Genomic DNA, 16,236 nt, shown 5'->3' on the forward strand with positions numbered 1-16,236 from the left:
TTGTGAAAAATTAATATCAATCATTAAAATTTGATTTCTAGTAGTTTTTATATATTGTTCATAAATTAAAAAATATTTTATTGAATAGACTTAAATTAAAAAAAGACTATAAATATAAATATATAACAAAAGTTAAAAGAATTTGAATATTTTATTGTAAATTAAATTCTTTTCAATATAATACTCAATTTTAACATGTATAGTTTGAACACTTAACTTTATTGTATGACCATTATATTAGAGTGTCCCATTATTCATTTTTTGTCTTCTTATAATGAACTTTGACATTACTTTTACTTTATACATTAAATATTTGAAATATATCACCATAAAAAATTAAAAAATAATTTTATAAAGATTAAAATAATACCCAGAAATGACATCCAATAAAAATTCACAATCCTCTACAAATTCTTAACCATGATAAAAACCTCACTTTACAACTTTACTAAACGTAAATTAAGCATGCAATAAAAGCGTCAACAAATTTCATTTGACAGGTATGATTAGTTTGAAACTCTCGGGCCGGTGACCATCTTTCTCCGTTCGTCAGCAACTTGACCGGCCGGTCCGGTGGGCCGCCCAGTACCTCCTAGGGACGGTTTTCCTGCCATCTCTGTCTGCTGCACGTGACCGCACCCCTTGTGGGAAATATTTTGTTGACCGCAGACCGCTTACCATACGATATTTTTTGTTCTGGGTTTTTCTTTTAACCTAGTCCACATACGGTGTAGGGGCAAGGCTAAAATAATGGTCTATCTCTTAGGGTCTAGTATTATCTATCGTATGGCTCTAGGACTGCCATGCATACGTGGGCAGAGATGAATGAAGCGTATTGTGTGATCTGACCACTTTTAATGAGAGCATGTTGGAATGGATATAGAGCTTTTAATGAATGCCTGCCTTACCTATTCTATGTCCAAGGCAAGAAAGAAAGGAGAAAATTTGAGCAACATTCCGGGCTCCTCCTGTACTTGGATTGGAACCGAGATCTATCAAAAGACTCCTTAGATCTTCTTCATCATACTCCATACACATCACCGTACTAATACAACTGATCGATGGTACGTTGCAGGCAAGATCTAGGGAAGTATTTTGTTTCACAGGAGGCAGTGTTTGAAGAATGTTTAGCAGTATGAGGAAATGAGCTCACATAGGAATGGGAGGCGTGGGTGTACTTTTTGTTTATGGTGATTAGATACATGGATGGAAGTGAAATAGTGAGTGGGTGTTTGGAATTGGGTGAGATGAAGATGGTGATGATTAGCTATGGATGGAAGTGAAATAGTGGTGGGTTTTTGGAATTGGGAAGGGGAGAATCATTGTTAGAACATTGAAAAACAAACAATTAGTATTTGATTGAGTAAGCAAGAACTCTATGACTGGTTTTGAATTTTGGAGATTGGATTTGGGTGGTGGTGGTGGTGATTCTGGTTTGTTGTGAATTGTGCAATGGCGGCGCTGTGGTGATGAGTGAGGAGGATTGGGCTTTTGGCTTTGGTTTGGGTTTTAGCAGCTATGGAGGACATGAATATGAGCATTAATCAAAGTGGTGGTTTTTATGGGTTGGAGTATGGAGATTTAAGAGTGGGTGGTTCTATGATGGCGCTTATGACGGAACAAGAACAAGATCAGCAAAATGGCGAAAGTATGATGAGTGTGAGTGTACCTCTTCCTCTTCATCCTAGCTCGGCCTTTTCGTCCTATAACAACAACAATGGGCATGGGCATGGTCATGTTGAAGCTCTTCTGTCAGCCGCAGCCATATTTAATGGTGGAGTGGATCATCATCATTCAAAGCATCTTGTCGGTGGTCACTTCCAAACTGAACAGTTGGTGATGAATGAACAGCCCCCGGTCTTTTCAGATTCGTCCTTGTCCTCCGTCAAAATGGAGATACACTCAAACCACTTGGAATTGCACAGAAAAGGAGCCGCCATAGCCGCCGCCGCCGGCGGTGGAGGGGGGAGAAGACCATTCTGGCCGGAGCCTTCCTTAGTTGTGAGAGCTCTCTCTCAATATCATCATCATCATCAGCAGCAGCAGCACAAAGAATCCATTGTGACTTCAATGGAGGAGGAGAGTGAATCTCCCACTTATAACAATAACCCCAAGGAATCCATTGATACAACCAAGGCCAAAATAGCAGCCCATCCTCACTATCCTCGTTTGTTGGCAGCCTACATGGAATGTCACAAGGTAAAGTAAGGGAAAGAAACTAATAGTTTGGTTTGGTTTGGTTTGGTTATATTTATCTGATTCTGCACAAAAGAAAGGAGGAAATTTAGTTGGTAACTGTTTTCATAATGATATCTCTCTGCGTCTTTAAAAGTATAGATATGCCAGTTATATCTATCTGATTATAGGCTACTTAATTTTCCAACAATGGGATTGATTCTCAGACAGATTACACTGTTAAAGTCATATAGTTTGCACAATCCGTGAGGATATGTACTATATTAGTTTCCTAATGGAGTGTCACAAGGTGAAGTAAGGGATGAAACTAATAGTTGGTTTGGTTATACCTGATTCAGAAAGAAGGAAACTTTAGTTGGTAACTGTCTCCATGATGATATCTTTCGATGTCTTTTACATAAATTTCGAAGATCTTCTTTGATTCTTAGACAGATTATGCTGAACCTTATAAGTGGCCTTATTTTTCAATTCTAGTTCAGTTTCACCATGATTGTGATGTCTTGACTGTGTGTTTTTGTTCAGAGTGGAGCTTCACCTGAAGTGGTGGCACTGTTGGACGAGATGATTGAGGGCAACTTACATGGGAAAAGGTCTCCGACTATAAGTCTAGGAGCAGATCCCGAGCTAGATCAATTCATGGTGAAATTTTAAGTGTTATTTGAGTTCTTATATTGCCAAAGCATCTGGAAATGAAATTGGAGAAATAGTGGAGAACCCTAGTTTCTTAGCCTGCATGTTTTCTATCTAACAGGAAGCCTACAGCAAAATGTTGGGAAAACACCAGGCAGAACTCTCCAAGACATGTAAAGAAGCCATGATGTTTATAAACAAGATGGAAACTCAACTCAATTCATTAGGCATGAGCCTCCCTCCAGGTACGACTTCCTGTTCTTTCTTTTGAATGAATGAATGAGTCGAAGAATTTTAATCTCATCTATGAGATCAAGCAGTTGGCATACCTATATACATCTCTAAGTTCTTTTCTGTGTTTGTTCTTCTATCATGAATCTTGAAAAAAAATCAACAGCTTAACTTTGTGAAACCTTACCTCCCCCAAATAACTCCATTAAACTGCCCCACCTTCAAATTATATTGATTATCCTCATAAAAGAATGTACAATCTGTTCTCTTGTTCTTTAGACCTCCCACATTTTAATCAGTCCGTGACAAAATCTTACCAAAAGAATATTTTAACACGAATCACATTGCTCAACCCACTTGCTCACGAAAACATTACTGGCCATCAACCCACCATGCAAAAGGACGAACTTCTACAGGAAATATTAAAATGAAAAGTAAAGCAATAAGATAGCCACTAGCCAAGCTACTATGCGGTAAAGCAATCCCAAATCCCTGTTGCTTGTAGAAACTCGTAATAACAGCGGCCTTTACTAATCTATTTTAATATACACTAAATCTTTCTTTCAGGTAGAGTTCTTTGGTCTTCTTCCCTGAACTGTAAGTCCCATAACAAGATGTCAGAAACTATTTATCCATAATATTGATCTGAAAATCCTCTCCGACCACCATTTTCGTGAGCTGCCTGTCTTTTTGAGCTGCTTGTGGAGCCCAAAACTTTCTTAGGATACGCTTTCATAAAATTTTTGTTGTTGCCATGGTGTTCAAAAGGCCGACAATATTCTTTTCTAGTGAACAAGCCCAATATGTGATGATTAACTCTGATTTTTCTGTTGGTAAATTTGAACATACCGATGAAATCTACATTTGTAATAAAATTCAACTGGGATTTGAAAAGTGGAGGGCACAGTCATTATCTTATGCTTTTATTTTTTTTCGTTTTCAAATCTGAGAGAAAAAATAGACTATCAAATTAGTGATTCATTGCCACTATATACCCACTGGTGCGTATCCTTAATTGTTCTTTTCACTTTCTTGGCATGAAATCTCTAATGCTAGATGGGTTTGAGCTTAATTCGAACACCCGATCGAAACAATGGTTGACAAACCATTCTGTAACTTAGAAAACAGAAAAGACCATAACTACTTTGAGCTTGCTTTCTATTCTGGAACTGCTTCATTAGGTCTTCCTTATGATGGATCTTTGAAACTATTCTAGTAGAGAATCTTTGCATTCCTTTGTCATATAGAACAAGTGCAAGTAAAACTATTAAAGGCTATGAAAATTTCAAAATATAGCTAACGAAATTTTTTAGTACAAGGTGCAGAATAATGGCAGTAGAGCAATTACAGATGACAATGTCAATTCTAAGGCCAGAATAATGGCAGTAGAGCAATTATAGATGACTGTCAATTCTAAGGCCCTTCACAGTAAATTCAAAGTTATTCATTCACATTTATGTCTGTTGTTACTTCTGTTTTTGTTGTCCTCTCTCTGCCTTTTCAGAGTACTTATCGATGGCATGGTATTCCCAGGCTGTTATAATAATCATTTTTATTTTACTATCCTCCTATAAACCTTTTATGCTTCTACTTATACAGTCTTTACATATGACAGGCTTTTTCACATTTCCTTGTTATAAAATTAATAAAAAATATGATGTGTAGGAAAAATAATCAATTTATGTGAATTTAATAGTATAACGGAAAATAAGGAATAGAGTGTATTGTAGAGAAAGTAAAGAAAAATAAATCATATCTTTATATCTCATCTGTAATTCTTTTAAATTGGTATTTTACTGTTAAAAAAATTAAAAAATAAACAATTTCAAATATAAATTATAATAGAAACAAAATTGTGAGTCAAAAATTAATAAAGATAAAATACATGAGTCAAACTTCTTTTATCTTATAATCATAAAAATGTTTAAAAATAAAAAATTCCTCCCCTAACTATATATAGAAAAGTAATTAATATTAATATGAAAAATATTTAATTTAGAATCAATCCATGTCTGAGACTGTCAAAATCTCTATATGCTTTTATAAGATTTAAGGTTATCTTGTGTTTCATGATTAGAAACAAATGGTAAATCATAACTACTTTATAATGAAGAATATTGATTATAATGTTAGCTAAGCAATGATATTATATATATTTTACTATTACAAACATTCTTCAACAATTTGTATTTTTTGTTGATTTATACAAAAATTAATAGATAAACCATCCAAATTTGGAAGTAGCAATTACAAGGGATGTAGCTATATGTAGTACTTCTCTGTTGCTAATCTATTTATTAATACTACTACACAACATTTACACATATTACAATGAATATGTAAATACAATTATATTGAAAACTAAAATTGATATGGGAGTTGCTAATCTATTTATTAATACTACTACACAAAATTTACACATATTACAATGAATATGTAAATACAGTTATATTGAAAACTAAAACTCATATGGGAAAAATACACAATAAAGGAGTATGAAGTTGAAGCAACAAGTAAGAAGCCAAATGAACCAAGAAGGTGACAACAAATGGAGGAGCATAAAGATTGTACAAGCTAATTGACTTCATATTTATTGACATTATTAATTTAATAATGCAACTTAAGTACTAGCTAATTGTTTAACTTAGATGGAAGTAAACTTATGTTGTGTTTCTTTTGTTTCAATTTTAGTTTAGGACTCTTAAGTTCTATTTTAGATGTAAATTTAGGATTGAAACCTTATAAAACTCATTCATGTCTATTAGTTATTAGATTCTATGTTGAAGTAAGGGCATTTTTTTGAGTCTATTAAAATAAACCGTTCAATAAAGCATTGTTGATATCCATCTAATGAACTATCTAAACCGAGATACTAAAGCCAATGCTAGATTAATGGTACCCATTTGTGCTATAGGTGCAAATGTTTCAATGTAATCAATACCACCTTATTGAGTGTACCTTTTAGCTACCAATATTGAGTGTACCTTTTAGCTACCAATATTGCCTTATTTTTGTCAATGCTTACATTAGATTTATATTTAATTTTATATACTAACAACTTCCTGTACTAAGAGGCTTTTGTAAAAAATCCCAAATTTCCTTACTTTTAATTGTTTATCTCACTATTTATTATCTGAACCCATTTTTCTTCTCCATGAGATTTCTTGAAGGTCTATGACCTCTTGTTTCCCATGATTTGGAGTCAAGAAATCATAGTTCACTTTTTGCATGTGACCTCCTTGTCATTTTTTTTAGAATCTGTGTCCAACATAAGAGTTGATGGATGATTCTCTTTTATCCTCCTTTGATATTTATGATATTTTCCTAAATCCCTCACTTGGGGACTCAAGTTTGTCATCGACTACATTATTCACAATTTGTTTTTCCCTTTTCTTTAGTGTATTGTGTAGTTTAATTAAAAAATGCATCATCACTTATCTCTAGTTTCTCACTTATTGGATCATACAATCATACGCTTTGTTTTTAATTCATACGTAATGAAAATGCATTTTAGGCCTTTATCATCTATCTTAAACCTTTAACCTTTTGGGTTGTGTGTAGGAAGCACATCCAATGTTCCTATCAAATGATCAACACTTAACTCTAGATTGTGCTTGTTTAAGAATAAATCCCTTAATTTCTTTACGTGACTCTTATTTAGACGATATATTGTTGTATACACTACTTCTACCCAAATGTTTTTATCAAATTCTTTTCTTTCTTCGTACTTCTTGTCATTTCAATAATGGTCATATTCTTTCATTCAACATATCCATTTTGGTGTGGAGTGTAGGAAGTTGTGAACTCTCTCTTCATTTCATGATCTTTGAAGAAAAATAAGAACTGATTAAATTTTCACTTGAATACTTTGATTTACTTACTTGCCACTCTATTTTTCACCTAACCTCTTAAGATCTACAAACTTCTAATTTTGCAGCCAAGCAATAAACCCAATTTTTTCTTGGGTAATCATCGATAAAATTAGAAAATATTGACTTGTTCAAAAAAGATGTTTCAAAGAGACCACAAATTCATATGATTCAGCTAAAGAGATTATGTAGCTCTTTTAGATTTACCAATTGAAAAGATAGTTCTATGTTGTTTACCAACAATTTAATGTGGACTCGCGAGTCCAGTGGCGCCATGAGTCGACTCACCATGCCTGGTGAGTCTTTCTAATTGACTTGCACGAGTCTTTCGCTTAGACTTGCGAGTCTTTTAACTAGACTCGTGCAACCTAGAAACACGTCAAAAAGTTATCTAAATCTTTTTTTTTTCAAGTCAGTCACATTCTCTTCATTAGAATATATACATGAAATATAACATTTAAGTATATACTTCAAGTTATATTTCATGTATATATTGGCAGGATGTTTGTGAGTGGTTTCAGATCTGTAGGAATTATAATGCAAATTCTATTTTTTAGAAGATCTTTTAAATTTTCAAACTTAGTCAAATTTTAGTAATCAGTAGGCTCCTATTAGCTCTCTCTCGCCCTCCCTATCTCACTCACCATATTAGCCCCGAATTTTAGACCTATCTATCTTCCTATCACTCTTCCTCTATCCCCTCTCTCTACCACTCTCTATCTCAGTCTCTCCTCTCTCCCCCAAGATCTAGACCTATCATTATATGTGATTTTGTAAACATTTATAAACTTATGCTGCTATTATACATTTTAAAGTTTGAAACTGATTATGAATGATGAAATTTCAATTATTGAGTGTTTGGAGATCATATTACGTGTAATGTTTCAATTATGGCTCTTTTGTTCTCTAAATGCATTAATTTCTTTATGTTTTTTTGTATAACTGTGGTTTTTTTTGCCAAGTCCTTGTCAAGTCTTTCGCGAGTCTTTCACGAGTCCAAGTCTGAGTCCAATGTTTTGGTTTACCGAGTTCGTGGCGAGTCCAAGTTTTCAAACTTTGATTTCATCATTCAGTATCTTGAACGAAAAACCAGTTGATAATTATGCTCTAACAATTATCGAGCAAATACATATTAAACAAGTATGAAATTGCAAACAATAAGTAAAACTCCAAATTGAAGTGGAACAAAGGAGGAGGAAACAAATGGAGGAGAATAAAGAACATATCAACAATTGACTTAAAATTTCCAATGTCATCGATTTAATCATACAATTTAAATAATAGAGCATTATTTAAATTGAAGCAGAATTTTGTAGTGTATTTCTCTTATATAAGTTATAGTTTAAAGCTGCTTTAAATTTCTAAATTATTGAGAAATTATAAATAGAAGTATTATAAATTATCTATTATATTCTAAATTAAAGTCATTTAAATATTGTGCACTTCACTTTCTAGTATTTTGCACTTTAAAGTATTTAATAATTTTTTGAATGGTTTCTATCAATTCAAGAATATCTATTTGATTTAACTTGTATACTTGTAATTGGATGCATAGTATATTTTTATGAAATGAATTGAATATCGACATGAATGGGGTGTTGAGAGGTTTAGATTGAATAAAAAAATTATTTTCTAGGAGCAACACTATTATAAATATTATGAATATGAAAATTTCAATAATCTTAGTGATATTATGAATTATGAAATTTCAATATTGTAACATTATTAAAGTCTGGTGGCTCAAATGAAGAAGTAAGAGATTTTTCAATAAAATGATCATTAGACTATATATTATAGAGCAATAGATTTTTTTACTATAATCATTAAATACTAAAGACTTCCACTACTATGATCTAGCATGTGAGGTTGGGAGTTGGAGTGGGATCACTGAGCAATCCATTTAGTAGCAGTTATCAACACCCCTAAATTATCACTCCCATTCACCATCTTATGGTTGTAATGTCAATAACCACTTAACTTTGGATAGTGCCTTATCCCTCCATGGAACTCAAATTAAAAAGCCCTCTTAGAAGAGTTAATGTGCAAACGTAAATGATCCTTAGAGAGGTCATGTACATATGGGTGCTTTGAAAAAAGAAACAAGATCGAAATTAATATAATCCTTGAGATTGGATAGAAAACTAGTATGAAGCTAGGATAAGTAGTTAGAGCGGGAATGTTGTAAATTTAAATCAAAAAGTTACTTAAATATAATCCTTGATCTCTTCTTAATTGAAATGTCTAAAAAAAAAAATTGAACTTGAAAGCTATACACAAGATATTAAGAATGTATTTAGTTGAAACATTATAATAATGGGAGATATAATTCTTAATTTTATGTAAGGTTCTTTAAATGGATATCATTGTCAATTCGTAGGATAGTAGAATAATTTAAAAAAATTAATAATATACATATATACATATATACACACATACACATATACACACACACACACACATACATATGCATATGCAAATACGTATATGCTTACGCATATATATACATATAGATATACATATACGCATACGCATACATGTATACATACACATATACATATATTACATATATGTATATATGTATGTGTTTTTTATGTACATATACACATATATGCATGCATGCATGCATGTCCATGTACATGTATAGATGTATAGCCATTGCTATATCTGATCTCCATTGTGTCAATATTCATCATTCACAAGCACAAGAATTTTCCACAAAAATTTCCCATGTCTATCCCATGGCTAATTGAATCAATATCTTTCATTTCTACCTTCTTACATTCCACACCGTTCTCATTCAATTTCATACCATCTTCGCTACAACTCATAGAGGTTGTTGATATGCGTATCTACATAACAATTAGCACTCTAATACCATATGAAATGGGCAAAATCTTTCATATATTTTATTCATCTAAGAATAGCGAACAATAGTGAGGTTTATAGAAAGGAATACACTTTCCAATTGTATAACCGTCCATGACTAACAATGTAATATAACATTTACACTAACATTTGGTAACAAGATATATTATGAATATGTTGTTCAAATTTCCTCTTTCAATTATGAAATATTTCATCAACCATGAATCATAAAATTGATATTTAAATTCAATTAATAATTATTTTCTCTTCATTGTTTAATATTTCATATATTTATCCTTATTTAAAATTTTCGAAGTATATTATAAAATATATAGTTTCTATCCCATGTAAAGGATTGATAGTTATTCTTCTTTAAGGGTAGATAAGATAATGATAATGATATTAATGTTTACAAAAGGTCAAAATTGGTTCATGAAACTATACAAGTACAATGAAAATTGGACGATCCTACCTTCAAAGTAAAGATACATATTATGGCAATGTTAAAACCTCAAGGAAAGAAGTTCTTACTAAATGGACTATAAGTATGTTGTATAGATTTCATCTCTAATACTCTTGTTTATCTACCTTGTAGAAAGATCTAGTGCATTAATTGAGAAATTATATAGAAGTTTGTCCATATAAATAAGCTAGTAGAGAAAAAGCCTTTATGTTACAACTAGAGAAGATGTCATTGCATGCCAATTGCAAAGAAGATTTGAATGCTTGATTTAAGTATTTAAGGAAATTATTCGAAGTATTGGCCATCCGTCAAAGGCCAATTACCAAATTATGTGAAAATGATGTATTGAGGAACTAATATTTCATCATGAAGATGCTTGAAATAGTATGGATGTAACCATTATATCATTTCAGTTTCATTTTAGAGCAATGCCTACAAGAGCTAGTAGAGAAAAATCCTTAATGTTTCAACAAGAGAAGATCTCATGGTGCACCAATTTCATAGAGGATTTGAATGCTTGATTTGAGTATCTAAAGAAATTATTTAAAGTATTGGCCTTTTGTCTAATACTTTGAGTGTGACAAATATCAAATTTTGTGAAAATAATGTATTGAGGAACTACTCTATCGTCATGAAGATGTTTCTAATAATATGGATGCAACCATTATATCATTTTAGCTCCTGAACAAACATGAGGATGAGGCCCCTCAAAAATGTGGTCTCATTGGTTCATAGCTCTAGTCAAAAGCAAATACCACTTCGGCTATGATTGATAAAAAAAGAAAGAATAGATGTAATAATGTAAATTGAGATCCTTATAAGAAGGGTGCTATACATTTTTTAAAATTAGGGAGATATTGAAAATCCTTTGATTGTGCATTTGTATTGAGCATTGTTCTTGTGTTTTGTATCATAGAAATTAGAGTACGAGGTTGGTTGAATATAGGATCCTTTGTATACTTTTGTCTCATTCAATCTCCAAGTCTATAAGGGGAATGGTGAGAATGATAAGAATAGTGCACGATGAAAAATTAGAGTATTTCAGTTGGTTGAAATAGTAATTGTCATATATATATATATGGGGCAAGTTTCAAGTTGTGTGCTTGGAAATTCTTGAAATATAATCATTATGATTGATACAAAACATTTATATAGAATATGGGGTGTGTTTAAATATAAATTCCTCAATACATATTTTCTTCCAAACCAAACTTGGAAGGAAGAAAAAAGTGAGAGCGATGCGGAGATTAGTGAACAATTAAGGGAATTGGGAATATTTCAGTAGTATGCTTAAATATAAATGCTCTTATACATATTTTCTTTCAAACCAAATTTGAAAGGAATAAAAAAGTGACAACGATGTGAGAATTAGTGCACAACTAAGGGAATTGGAGTATTTCAGAAGTATGCTTAAATATCAATTCTTTTATATATATTTTCTTTCAAACCAAACTTGAAAGGAAGAAAAAATAAGAGCGATGTGAGGATTAGTGCACAATTAAGGGAATTGAGAGTATATTAGTGGTATGCTTAATATATAGATTCTCTTAAACATATTTTCTTTCAAACCAAACTTGAAAGGAAGAAAAAAGTGAGAATGATATGAGAATTAGTGCACAATTAAGAGAATTGGGAGTATTTCAGAAGTATGCTTTGAATTTAATTCTTTTATACATGTTTTATTTCAAATCAAACTTAAAAGGAAGAAAAAAGCGAGAGTGATGTGCACAATTAGGGGAACTGAGAGTAATTCAGTTAATTGATATAGTAATTGCAGAAGTATATGGTATATGGATAACTTTTTTTTTTAACATTTAAGAAATATATATAAATATGTGAATTACTTCAATTTGATCTACTATTATTTAAATGTAAGATACATTAATTCAATTCTGAAAAGTATCATTTGATGAGAAAAAGGAAAGATCAAAGAGCTCAACAAAAAGACGCGGAAAATATATTAACAAATACCTTCAAATAATGATGAATATTTGTTACAAATATATATAATTTTTCAAAAATCTTTTCTCATGAAAAAAAGTGATAAACATTTTATCATAGAATAAAAATGATGAACATTTATTTCCATGACTAAACATGTCCCAATAATTAAGTAAAATTATGTGCAAGAAATTAATTTAAGTATCAACTTAAAAAATCTTGAGAATTATCAAAGTCCTGATATATGCCCATAGATATACCTTAAAAAGAATGTCAATGTCAATACCATTGAGAATTAGCGCAGGTTTATTATATATAATTTATATATTTTATTGTATGTAAAATATATATTCTAAACGTTAAACAGTCAATAATAAATTTATATTTCATTAATATTAATAAACGGTAAATAATTTTTTTATTTTTATTAATCAAAATTTATCTTTAATTATTAAATTAGATTTTGACATACTATATGAATAATAATTTTTTCCTAAGATTTAAAAAATTATACAAAATATAAAAACAATCTAATTAAATATTATAATATATGAAGGCAAGTTCTTCAGATGATTTACAGCCTATTGCTCAAAAATCCTCGATTCATTACCTTTTACATAACACAAACAATCTTCTTTTTTCATATTCGGATGGAAGATGAGAAACTTTGATCCATGATTGCCATAGATTTTCTCACCAAATCTATGTGATTGTTTCAGGGTGACTAGTGTTCCAGGGTCTTGAACCAATCAACTTCTGAATGTAAATTAAATCACAAATCTGATAAAAATCTGTAGCTCGTTCCTTGGCTTTAATACTTTTTCTTAATCTATATTAAATAAACGCTTTTGATAGATTTCTCTGTTATAAATAACATATATATTATTATCCTGTCACTTCCAAAGATGGTGAGCCATTGGTCTTTATGATTACACCAGATTTTAATAATTATAGCTCGACTTTTTATTCAGTTGTGAGTTGCATGTCAGTCTGAATATGATGATGATCTTCATAAAAAATTGATAGACTTTATTGTACGTATGTAGTTATCTACCTTGCATATTGATGAAATGATAAAATCATAGTTAAAACCTGCTATACATAGAAGGAAAAACCCATCGAAGCTGCCTGCAAAAAGGGTTTAAAATTAAAATATTCCTGTCAGCAGAGATAGTGATAACTAGTGTGTTGTCTGTGCTTTTGATGAGATCTAAACTCTTCAATAGCTTTAATTTTAAGATCTGGTTGAGTTATGGACTTTTTTGGGGTTTGAATGAATACTGTCAAGCTTGCTCCCTGTTCGAGAGAAATTTATTACCATCTTTATTAATTTTCAGTCATGAAAGGGAGGTGGGAGGACAAAGATGTTTACCGTTGTGAAATGACTGGTTATTTTTTGTTAACAGAGACTGTGGAAACCGAGAATGAGTACTGTTTATCAGCGACTCAATAAATTTAAAAGAAATCTGTAGCTCATTCTGACTACAATCTCCCTGAAAGGTGTTGTTCCTTACAAAGTAAAACTGGAAAACTACAAAAGGGAGAAGTAAAAGAAGATTCCTGTTTAACTTTTACTCCACAACTTCAAACTGACTTAGATATGCCGGACGATTCCTTTCTGCATTACTTTCGACATATACTAACTTTAGGTCGAAGTGCATACTTTGCTACAGTTATTATGATTTTCCAAGCTGCCACTTTGCCTCGAAAAATTCTTCCTGTACCTTTTTTTTTGTAATGAACGTAGGGCGCCAGACAGACAAAGCTTTATGAAGTCGACGTAATATTCCTGTTCTTTTAATGGTATGTTTCAGTTTTGAATATTTTTTTCTGTCTGACAACCGCGTTGGTATTTCTATTATCTCAGTGGGTATGTAGATGTTCGCCATTAATCGAATCGGCTTAACATGGCTTAAGAAAAATAATACATTCTGTCAAAAAAAATTACAAGAAAAAGAAAGATGAATACGCATTGGACGATTGGAGCTCATCATTTATATTTTATATCGTTATGGTAGTCAAAAGCTCAGAAAATAGCACAGAAAATGACTGAGCATCGAAAATCCGATAAATCTGAAACTTTATGGAAGCTTGCCTTTCAAACGTTATGTGAGGTGACAACCAGCCATTTGAATTAATTCCTGTCATCTGGTTGTCTTTGAACATCGCGGGTTATCACTCCCTCATTTGAAACAGTCCGTGTGCTGTTGTGCTGGCTGTTCTGTAGTTTTATGTTGGATTCAAACCTTCTGTTTTGCGAGTTTATGTATTTACAACTCGTTTATATATATACGTACAAATTTATTCAAGAGTTGGCATGAGTTTTTTCAGTCTATGAAGTATTGATATATCTTGACGTTTCAGGTTACACAGTTCATTGTCTTTGAATTCTATTGTTTATTTTTTATAACAGGTGGATCATATTCAGTGATCTATTATTAGGATATTAAGATAGGAAGATTCAGAAATGTGTATCTTTTTGCAATTGATATTTGGATAACACTCTGATCTATCATCAGAAAGATCCAGAAATATCTATCTTTTTACAATTGATATTTCAGATAACATTCAGCGATCTATTATCAAAAAGATCCAGATCTAGATATCTTTTTTACAAGATATTTCAGATCACACTTAGTGATCCACCACCAGAAAGATCCACGCATATCATTTTACAAGCTATATTTTGAATCACATTCAATGATCCATCATCAAAAAGATTCAAAACATTGATTATATAAAATACACATTGTAAAACAATCTTATCAAAATTACTCAAATCGCTAGTTAGTTTGCTTGGACTAAAATTGAAAGTACAGCTCACCAACTGTTTGAATTATAGAGACAATAATGATTAAAAGGATCTCAATAAATTTCCATTAATCTTTTATGGCACCTCATGACAGCATTTTCCCTGAAAATAGAGTGATAATTTGAAAAATCAGTAAACCATTTCTATGGATGAAATTACGATCTACCCATCTTATATGGCATCCCCACGCTGACATTCTCCCTGAAAAATGTTGTCTCAAACGATAGTTTGGCCAATAAAATTGAATAAACCTTTCATTAAATTGCTATAAAATCATTTTTTTATTTAATTTATTAGTAAAAGAAATATAATTGAGTGATTAAGTTTTGGTTGAATTTTAAAATGGTCAAATTTAAGATATTTTTTCGTAGACGTGCGATAAATTGTATGACAAGTCATCTTGATTAAATTAATATAAAATAACAATTATTTACTATTTGCTGACAAAAGAAATATAATTATATGATTAAGTTTGGTCAAATTTTTAAAAAGTCAATTTTAGGACACTTCTCACTAGAAGGGCTGATGTGACAAGTTGTGTGAGGAGTCACACATCCAAACTTTAGTTGTAGATAGCTATGCCATAAAGTCAATTTTATGGCACTTCTCACTAGACATGTTGACGTGGCAAGTTGTGTGATGAGTCGCATCTCACTCAACTAACATGGCAAGTTGTGTGACGAGTCACACCAAATTTTGTTATGGATAGATACATGCTAAAGACAATTTCTCATTGGATGTGTTGACGTGGCAAGTTGTGTGACGAGTAACACCTCCAAACTTTAGTTTTAGATTGGTACATGCTAAAAACAATTTTAGGACACTTCTCACTAGACATGCTGATGTGGCAAGTTGTGTGATGAGTCACACCTCAAAATTTTAGTTATGGATAGTTACGTGCTAAAGTCAAGTTTAGGACACCTCTCACGAGATGTGTTGACATGGCAAGTTGCGTGATGAGTCATACCTCCAAACTTCAGTTGTAGACAAATACGTTCTAGAGTCAATATGAGGACGCTTTTCACTAGACTCGCTGACATGGCAAGTTGCGTGACGAGCTCCAAACTCTAGTTATAGATAGATACGTGCTAAAGTCAATTTTAGGACACTTCTCACTAGATGTGCTGATGTGGCAAGTTGCATGACGAGACACATCTCCAAGCCATAGTGATAGACAAATACATGCTAAAGTCAATTTTAGGACACTTCTCGCTCGTGGCAAGTTGTGT

General features: G+C 31.8%; 1 protein-coding gene across 1 annotated transcript in view; it reads left to right on the top strand.

The window, feature by feature from the left end:
* The first annotated feature begins 784 nt into the window (after nt 1–784).
* LOC131074039 (homeotic protein knotted-1) overlaps nt 785–16,236 on the top strand; it is a 29,937-nt gene continuing 14,485 nt past the window's right edge. Inside the window, exons 1-3 of the mRNA XM_058010588.2 lie at nt 785–2,199; nt 2,719–2,835; nt 2,948–3,071. Coding sequence (XP_057866571.1) covers nt 1,519–2,199; nt 2,719–2,835; nt 2,948–3,071 — 922 coding nt within the window. The 5' untranslated portion in view covers nt 785–1,518. The remainder of the gene's footprint in view (nt 2,200–2,718; nt 2,836–2,947; nt 3,072–16,236) is intronic.

This window comes from Cryptomeria japonica, chromosome 4 (assembly GCF_030272615.1).
Source record: "Cryptomeria japonica chromosome 4, Sugi_1.0, whole genome shotgun sequence".
Classification (NCBI taxonomy): Eukaryota; Viridiplantae; Streptophyta; class Pinopsida; order Cupressales; family Cupressaceae; genus Cryptomeria; species Cryptomeria japonica.